General features: G+C 44.1%; 1 protein-coding gene across 2 annotated transcripts; it reads right to left on the bottom strand.

The window, feature by feature from the left end:
- Window positions 1-334: 334 nt before the first annotated feature.
- On the bottom strand, window positions 335-8,389 carry TBC1D25 (TBC1 domain family member 25). 2 transcript variants are annotated; one of them, XM_032212192.1, is made up of 6 exons: window positions 8,008-8,389; window positions 6,238-6,347; window positions 4,437-4,591; window positions 3,588-3,712; window positions 2,646-2,834; window positions 335-2,526 (listed from the first exon to the last, which is right to left on the bottom strand). In XM_032212192.1, exons 1-6 carry the CDS (start codon window positions 8,146-8,148, stop codon window positions 1,159-1,161), a joined length of 2,088 nt encoding a protein of 695 aa, XP_032068083.1. In that variant the 5' UTR covers window positions 8,149-8,389; the 3' UTR covers window positions 335-1,158. The 2 variants fall into 2 exon arrangements, with proteins under 2 accessions (XP_032068083.1, XP_032068084.1); XM_032212193.1 differs by lacking the exon at window positions 4,437-4,591 and having other exon boundaries at window positions 8,008-8,080.
- Between the last annotated feature and the right edge of the window lie 1,292 nt (window positions 8,390-9,681).

Genomic DNA, 9,681 nt, shown 5'->3' with positions numbered 1-9,681 from the left:
CAGCGCGACGAAAACATCGCGCTGTGATCGAAAAATGTAAAAATAAAGCGAAAACCTTACCCTAACCCCCCCAAACCTAACCCTAAACCTAACCCTTAACCTAACCCTAAATCTAACCCTAAACGTAACCCTTAACCTAACGCTAAACCTAACGCTAACCCTTAACCTAACGCTAAACGTAACCCTAACGCTCTAAACCTAACCCTAACCCTTAACCTAACCCTAACCCTAAACCTAACCCTAACCCTTAACCTAACCCTAACCCTTACCTTTATGTGAATCGGCTTGCTTTAATTTTAATTTTATTTCAATTTTTAATTTTTTTCGTCGCGCTGTGATGACGTCAAATGCGCGCTTTTGTCAAGCGCGATTTTGTCCTCCGCGGTTTTGACGGGTCACGGTCTCCACTTACTCTCTCTGCCCAACCTCTCGTTAAACTGTTGACTCTCCTTCAGATAACCGCCAGTTTTGAACACATCCAGTGTGTTTTGTTTTTGTTTTTACATGTTTATGGATGTGAGGGTTTTTTTTAAACAATCAAAAGCTACATATGAAACAGAAGCCCCAGAAAAAAAAATGAAGTGCTTTTTAAAAAAAAAAAACACTGGGCCCAAAAACACTGAAATAAGCATATGAAGCATTTTTTTTTAAAAGCTGAAGCAGCTTTGTAGAACTTCTGACGAGCTCAAATAAAAATATACCACGGTGGAACATTAAAAATGTTTTTGGCAAAGCTATGTGGAAGAAAAGATCTTGATTTTAGAAGGATCAGAAATCAATCTGGGTCTCTTAACATCTTAAGAAATGAAGTGGGTAGTAGACAGAGGGAGAAATATTTGGGAAGTATTGATTAGGGAGGGGAAACCTGGCTGCTCCAGGGTAAACTCTTCTTTGAAAGACTATTTAGCACTTGGAAGAGAAGGGGGCACCAAAATGGATGGGATATTTGCCCAAAGAGTTCATTAAAAACAGATACATTAGATACAGAAGGTGTATTGAGTGTGGCAATCCAATCTAGTTGCTCCAGACCATCTTCTAAGAGGATTGCTGAATGATTGAGCCTAAATTGGATTACTTCACTGACCACTCTTCCACATCGATGCTTGCACCATAATGACCGCAGGGAACCTGTCCCTGCACATCAAGACGAAGGGAGAATCATGACACCGCGGGAGATTCGGCTGCTGCCTCATCTCCCTCTTCAGAATCCCAAACTTCTGACTGTAAGTAGTTAGCAAACAGGGCCTTGGCACGGTGAAGGATCTTGTTAAGGTTGTGCCGGCGGACTAAGCGATCAAAATGCATGGCTAACTCATTGTAGTCCATGTTGTTTTTGATTATATGGTCTCGATGCTCCAAAAGAATGGCAAGACATAAGAAGAGTACAAAGGGGTTGCCTTTGCCAAATTCTTGAGGAGGGGGGAGGCTGACTAGGGCAGGAGGAGTAGAAGAAGTAGTAGGTCCATGGGAGGGAGAAGAAGGGGTATTAACCACTGAATCTCCCTTCTCTTCCTCTGATTGACTTTCCTCATTGCCATTAGTTGAGGAGGAGACAGAATCTCGAGAGGGTGGGGTCAAGGCCCGAAGAGATGGAGCCGAGAAGGATTTAGCCATGTTAGTTGTCTGAATCAATGGATCCTGCTCACTGGTACAATCTTCCTTCTCATCCTCTAAATGCTGAGGTCTGGGTGACGAGTCATCCTCCAAATTGTCTTCGTTATGAGTAATGTAGTACTTGAATTCCCCAAAACTAGACTGCTTTACTAATACCTTCTCTTCAGCAACTGCCCCTTGGCACGGCCGATCCCCAGCTGCTTCAAAACTACAAGCTGGGCGTAGCATGTGTCTCCTTCGGATAGATTGGCTGCTGTCTCCGGGCCTGACGGGAGGGCCCACTAATTCCACTTCCTTCTCTGGGGGATCAGGAGGAAAGGAACTCCACGTGATCTCCAGCATGCGCAAGGCATCCTCAAACGCAAACTCACGTTTCAGCTCCAACAGCAGCCAACGATAGCAAAAGAAGAGGTCATCAGCACCCCGAGACAGGAGGTAGGAGTAGAAATCTGGATCTGAATGGCGGAGGAGAAGCTTGAGATGGATAAACTTAACGGACATGACTTCGCCATCTATCTGGAAGTTACCTTCCAGGCGTTTCATGATGCCACAGAAACAGATGAAGGCATGGGCTTCATTGTCCATTACAACCAGGATGGGAGAAGCAATGTCACTCATACCCTGACAATAGGAAATCTGCGGGTGGGTCACAGCATAGGTGGTCAGCAGATCATGCAGGGCTGTCAGGTGAGGATTATCATCTGAACCAGCATAGTAGGGATGAGTGCGATCTGTTCGCAGAACATCCTTCAGCACATTACTACGGATGAAATCCAGGTCTTCAGGTTTGGTCCGTGCTTCCCATTCCCCCTTCAGTTGCTCATACTCACGTGTCTTCTGCTTCATGTAATCCATACGCTCCTGCCCAGTCAAGCCATCAGGATAGACATTTAGCAAATATCTCCAAACAACCTGCAGAGACAGGGTGGATTCCGTTTTAAAAGAAACTTTCTTCATCAGTAGTGACTAGTTGATGGATCAGCTACAGGAATAAATCTTTCCCCTATACCAGCCCAAATGCCTGTTCTCACCTTGCGCAAGGAAGGCTCAACTCCACCATGGAAGATTCGGAGACGCAGTTCTGCTGGTCTTGTCAACTGGCCTTCATGATTCAAATATGTATGGAATTCTGAGTCGCTCAAAGGAGGTTTGAAAGGTTTGACATCTTCCCCGTAGGACCAGCTGAGTGCCTGCTGGACCTTTGACAACGTCCGTCCCACCTGACAGAAAGCAAAAAAGAAATATGAGGTCAATAACAGCAGTCAATGACTTAAAACTGGAAGGAAAAAAACCACACATCACAAATAGTTCCATATTTTACCATGCAAGATTTTAGGTTAACTACTCCTTAAAAATTGGAAGGTTGGGGGAAGGGTGATTCGTGTCAGGTACAGGAAACCAGAAACCACACAATGAGCTGATCAGAGTAGTGTATTTGTTGCTCACCTCTAGGCAGGAATCTTGCCAGACTATTACTAGATAAATACTGCAACATATTGAAATAGAGCTCATTCTGATGGCTTCAGAATCAATTCTGAAAGACCCTCTGGAAAAGATAACCCATTTACAATTCTCCAGAAGGCCACAACGTTGGGATCCATCCTCACTTTGGAGTATAAGCTATTCCATAGGGCAAAGAGTGCTCTACAAAGAATGCTGTTGTCAATCCTTCTCGCACTGCATCTCCTAGTAAAGGGGAATCCTGGGTAGCCTTTCTCTGATTGTTCAGAGCAGGTTGGTAGAATTTACCAGAGAAAGGCAATCTTTCAGATATCCAGATTCCAAGTCGCTGAGATCTTTAAAGAAAACAACCAGCATCTTGTGCATATAAACACTGTGCTTTCACAAGAGTGTAATATAGCAATATTGAAACTGACCCATAAGAATGCAGGCCACTCCATTTGCATTATTAGATCTTGCAAATACTATCCAATGAAAATATAAGCTAGCAACTCTACTCCCTGAAGACCCACCTGGGAAATGATGGACTGGGTGAAGGGCAGGGCTGCAGCCGCCAGAGACCTCTTCTCCACTAGCAGCAAGTCGGTACTGATAACATCCTTAGGGCTGATAATATCCCAATCTTCTAGCAGGGGGCCTGAAAGAGTATCATATTCTGAGCACATTCCCCAAACCAGTTCTGCCAATCTTCCTCCTCACTCTGCATTCGCACTTTCACAGGGACAAAGATGTCTACCAAAAAGGAGGCAAACTAGAGTGTATGTATCTTGTTATAAGAAGAAAAGAATTTAAAACAAGGTTAGTGCAACTACTATGATTTACTAAATCATGCATTCACTTACTTTGGTTCTTTTGAGAAAAATAATATAGGGAGGGCCTTTTCAAGCTTATATTTCAGTCTAACTGCATTCTAAGCCAGCAGGGTTTTCACCCAGAATGGTTATTAGATTACATAATGCTCTAAGCCATGTTAATTTTTGCATGCTTCAAGCTGGAAAGAGTACACTGTACAAAAAGGGGCCTGATAAACAGATAGCTTTCGAGTGAGTCAAGTAATGGGTGGGATGTTCCAAAGCACACATGCACAGATTTACCTGTTCAACCCTATTGCTGTTTCTCCATCCATGACTATGCCTATCAATGCTGTATCTATCAAGAATGCTGTGATTCATACCTTCTCTTCTACAACAGCTATCAGCCACCATCCCCACAAGAACAATATAAATAGAGAAGCTAAAGATAAGGAACTCTGTTGATGGAACGTGCCCCCTGCAGTAAAGTGTATATAATGAGAACAAGATGTGAGGGAGTAGAATCTTTATTATTTGCTCTCTAGTTAATGACAAGTAAAAATTACTCACTGTCTTCCAAGGGCTTGATGTCTATCTTTAGTTGTAAAAAAGGCTTAGAAGCTCCAGCAAAGGCCATCCCCAGATCCCAGTCTGACATCAATGACAAGTACATTTCTTGGTTTTGCTTATCTCGGCTTAAATAGCTGATGGTAAAATTCTTCTTCCTGATACAGGCAAAGGGTTTAGAGTTCTTTGCACTAAAACTGAACATCTCTTTCTCAGCATAGCACACAGATATTTATGTAGAAAATAAGATGATAAATAATACATGTACTAAACCATCTCCAATATGTGTACTGTGAAATAAGGTCTGGTGTTAAGTGGGGCTTTGGGGCAAGTTCCAGCCAGACCAAATCCTCATTAGAGAATAATACAAGAGTAGACAACATTGCAAAGGTTTCAGGAAATCATTCGAAAAAGGAGACAGGGCTGATTTCCCCCCTCCAGCCAATTAAATGCAGTTTTTCTGGAGATACAATACTGGAGAGAGGTAGCCTGTAGGACAGTGGTTCCCAACCTCTGCGGCTTGATGGCTCGGCTGGAGGGGGAAAGGACCCAAGCCACGTGAGTGGTGGGGTAACATACATGCATGCACAGCTTAACTTATGTGAGCAGTGGGGCAGCGCACATGCGCACTGCTCAACTTTCGCAATTTGAGCTACACTATGCAAATGCAGGTTGAGCATACCAGCCTGCCATTCGCACGGCCCATTTCCAAATAGGCCAGGGCTCATTAGTGGGCCATAGCCTGGGGGGGTCCTGCTCTAGGAGGCAGACGATAACCATCCCATGATTAAAAATAATCAAGACCTGGAAAAATAGTCACCACTCAGGAAGTTGACAAGAGAGGCTAGTGTCAATTAAGGATGAAAATGAGTTAGGCGAGAATGCCTCTCAGGATCATCATCACCACCAATAATTTCGAAAACAAAGACATTGCAATATTTGGTTAGTGTCTTGCTGAATTCCAGCATTTGGGATCCTGAGAAACTACAATTGATTGTTGGGAGGAGTTCCATAGCTTTTGCTGGCTACCCAACTGATATATATATTTAAAAAGGAACAACACTGTATTCCTTCACTATACTTACAATCACATCGAAAGTTAGCAATAAATTGGCGTCTAAAATAGGTATTTTTTCTTAAAGTGAAAGATACTGTCCCTCTTTATTCAGGCATGCCAAAACATCTATCCTTTCATTTTCTTAGGCACCTCCAAACAACATTAGCAGTCTCCCTCTTGGTATGTGTCATTCTTTTTTAGCTTCATTGCTAATGTAATATATGATGTCACAATGAGGGAAAGGAATTAAAGTGTCTTTGCTCACAGTTCACGGTCTAAGTTCTTGCTCTGCTTCCAATATCTCAAAACAAAAACCCCTAGCTTAGAGCCTCGTCAATGATGTGCTGAAAAATTTGCTTTCATTAATTGGAGCAATCACAATGGGAGCTGAAAGACAGGGCCATTTATTTCCATCCTCCCTCAATGCACTTGCTTTCCAGAACTGACATGACATAAATTATAGCATTGTATTTCAACATTTCTATTCAATAGAACAGTGTTTCTCAACCTTGGCAACTTGAAGATGTCCGGACTTCAATTCCCAGAATTCCCCAGCCAGCGAATGCTGGCTGGGGAATTCTGGGAATTGAAGTCCGGACACCTTCAAGTTGCCAAGGTTGAGAAACACTGCAATAGAAATGACAGCCATTTGTGTGAAACGATAGAGGGTCTCTTGTTTGTGCAGGGAGTTGGAGTAGAAGACCTCCAAGGTCCCTTCCAACTCTGTTATTCTATATTGTAACTCACCCATTGAGGTCAAAAGCTCTGATGAGAATGTGCTGCAATACATCCAGTGAAGTGATCTGTGGGTCCACAGCAAATGTCCGGAACTCAGGTTGCAAGAAGCCTTCACATTTCTGCAGAAATTGCACACAGGTAAGATTTAAAACACACTGCTATTAACTGGATAGTATGCATAATCTGTACATATACTGTACATAGTCTCAGCATTTCCTGGTAAAAACAAAGACGTATTGTTACTGTTTTATTATACAACGGAGATTATGACCACATTTAATTCAATCCTATATTTGTCAGGCAATCTCCATTAAGGTATATTGTTAATATTTTAATTTCTCTCTTTGCTTATAGGCATTCCTACTGAAGAAAAAGAATCACTAAGAGAAAGGGAAGGGAAAATAGATTACGAACAGCTTGGTATTGACTCTCCCTAATCAACTTTTGAGTGATAAGTGAACAAAAATTCATGTACATTTCCCAAATCAATAGATCAAACATCTATGATTAACCACACTGGAGAATAATTCTGGGAACTGACTCCAATATACTTAGAAGAAATGAAATAATGAAAGACCATTATAAATATTAGGGCCAGGATCAACATATGTTCAAGTGTGCATAACTATTATTTTAGCTTCTGTTCTTCATATGTATTTAAAAATGTTGCAAAATAAATAAATAAATGAAGAACTAAATAGGACAAAATGGCTTTTGGCTTGATATAACAAGAATTGCTATGTCTGAATGGAATCTAGAATATGGTCCAAATTATTATATTGAAGTGATGAATCAAAGACCTGTTTCTGACATGAATCAGAACAATAGTGTCCCAATTCAAAAACCAAGAGCTCAAATCCCACAAACTCAAAAGGACATATTTCTAAATAAGGAAGATTGTAGTTGCCAGTAAATATTTTTAAATAGTTCCTTATAACATATATGTTTCTTACAACATGTAAGAGTCTACTGGAATGGCCCACTATGTTAAATCTAATAAATCACAATACAAAACATATCTAAATTATTTGAAACCAGAACGCCAGAATAAAAGCTCTATTTACATTGAGTATGTTATATTTACAAAAGTTTAGGGTTGTTTAGAAAAATAGCACGTATTACCGAACTGGAAATTTAAATGTAGTCTTGATTCCAAGCTACAGTTAATACAAGCCAAAGCCTAGCATAGCATGATGTCTGAACAATCTGCGACTTCAGCACATTTTATGAAACAATGAAAATTGGAGCCTATGATTTCCTGAACAAAAGAACAATGTCTCAGCCACAGCATGATACATTTTGCAAGGTTACCTTGGAAATAAACAGATTCCCAAGCCAACTATGTGGCCAATTTCACAGCCAACTACTCCCTACAATTAAATCTCCCATGCTGAAGAATAATGTTGGAAACCCAGCTCCGCTTTCCTCCGGGGTTCAATCTTTCAATCATTTCTTACCCAATTATTATCCACGTTTCATCCCGCTGAAGATTTAGCTCCAACAATCTTGTGGGCCAGCCTTCCAAGCCCTTCCACTCGCCCCAATCTCATTTTCCAAGCACCATCCTAGTCTCAGCAACCTGGAGACTCCGGATTAGGGAAGGCTGCCCTGCCCTGTGACATCATTATGAGGCACGATCCTTCGGCCGACTACTAGACCCAGCGATCCGTGGGGAACACCTGGGACGCATCTCCCACCTGTGGCTTCTCCCTCCTCCCCCCCCCCCCCCCAGCCAGTGAACCCCGCCACACCTGGCTCCTTCGCCTCCGGGTCGCTCACCTTGACCCGCACACGAACCACTTCGTGTTCTTCTTCTTCTTGGGGCTGCAGCCACGGCCCCGGTCCTGCTCCGGCCCCACCCCCTCCGGGAGTCGGCAGCGGGGATGCCTCCGCTCCCCCCGGGGCCGCCACCGCTGCCATCCCGACCCCTCCACCTTCCCTCTGCGGCGGAGGCACCGCGCGCCGGGGCGCTAACGGCCCCCCCCACCTCCCGTCCCCGTTACGTCACCCACCCCGAGGGCGCCTCTCGTGCCGTCAGCCAGTCAGCTGGCGGGTGTTCTCGCGCAAGGGGAAGGGCGGGGGGGGAGGGACGACGAGTGGGGAGTGGGTGGGTGGGAGAAAGCACCACTGACATCCCTATATCCCAGCCCACGACTTCCGCTTTCGCCGGCAGTCCCGGCTTCTGCGCTGACGTCATCAACCCGATCTTAAAGGGGCAGAGCGGCCGGAAGTGGCCGGATGGTGGGTCTATTGCAGTGTTTCTCAACCTTGGCAACTTGAAGATGTCCGGACTTCAACTCCCAGAATTCCCCAGCCAGCGAACGCTGGCTGGGGAATTCTGGGAGTTGAAGTCCGGACATCTTCAAGTTGCCAAGGTTGAGAAACACTGGTCTATTGAAATAAATCAAAGCATTTGGCTGCTGCTCGTGGGTTAAGCGGCAGGGCTTTAGAGGGCAGAACAAAGGGCGGGGAAAATGACCACCGGGAGTGTTTTTTAAGCACGCATACAGACAAAAAAATTACATAAAATTATCCTCTACAATGTCCTACCTGTCAATGACTACTTCAGCTTCAACCACAACAACACACGAGGCACACAATAGATACAAACTCAAGGTGAACCGCTCCAAACTCGATTGCAGAAAATACGACTTCAGCAACAGAGTGGTCAATGCCTGGAACGCACTACCCGAGTCTCTGATTTCTTCCCCAACCCCCCCAAAACTTTAACCTTAGACGGTCTAAGTCTGTGGACCTCACCCCGTTGCTAAGAGGTCTGTAAGGGGCGTGTGTATAAGCGCACCAACGTGCCTACCGTCCCTGTCCTAATGTTCCTTTTTATTCGTATCCATGTCATCTATTCAAAATCATATTTATACTTATATATGTGTGTTATCGAATAGATGCCTGACGAAATAAATTACATAAAAATAAACCTCCGACTCAGACGGAAATAAGCGGCTAGATAGCCGAAGCCAGGGAAACGGTAATCGGGTATTGCTATCACATAATACCCGGGCATCCCAATATAGAGAGGTATTTCCTTTGACGTAATGGTTTCCCTCGGGTATATTGCCATAATGTAGCCCCAAGTGGGTTGGGGGGGGGGAGTTGTCCGACCTAGGTGGCAGACAAATGGTCACCCAAAAAAGTGCAGAAAACAGTTTATTTAGCGGAAGTCCGGGTTTTTGCAAGCCAGGTCCGATACCAGCTGTACAGGGTGGGCGGTGTGAGAGAGATGAATGCCATTCAGACTTCTCGGAGGCATCTAACTTGGCCACTTGCTTACGAGGCGTTCGCGATCCACGTGGACGCAAATCATGCACCGCTGTCGTTTTATGCCGTTATCGTCCGGGTCATCACAAAGCTCCGCAACAGCGGCTGTCGTCTGGATTGGGCGGGGACGCGAATTGGCAGCCGCGGATAGAAATAAAGGAAAAAATGCTGGGTGGT

The sequence above is a fragment of the Thamnophis elegans genome, chromosome 2 (assembly GCF_009769535.1).
Source record: "Thamnophis elegans isolate rThaEle1 chromosome 2, rThaEle1.pri, whole genome shotgun sequence".
Classification (NCBI taxonomy): domain Eukaryota; kingdom Metazoa; phylum Chordata; class Lepidosauria; order Squamata; family Colubridae; genus Thamnophis; species Thamnophis elegans.
Note: the sequence above shows the minus strand (reverse complement) of the source record. Positions and strands in the feature narration are given on the sequence as shown.

Coding starts and splice junctions, on each gene's coding strand:
- TBC1D25 (XM_032212192.1), bottom strand. CDS start 8,148: ATGGCAGCGGTGGCGGCCCCGGGGGGAGCGGAGGCATCCCCGCTGCCG. Junction 3,713..4,436: donor CATCAAGCCCTTGGAAGACA/GTGAGTAATTTT, acceptor ATACTCTTTCAG/GCCCCCTGCTAGAAGATTGG. Junction 2,527..2,645: donor TTGAGCCTTCCTTGCGCAAG/GTGAGAACAGGC, acceptor CTGTCTCTGCAG/GTTGTTTGGAGATATTTGCT.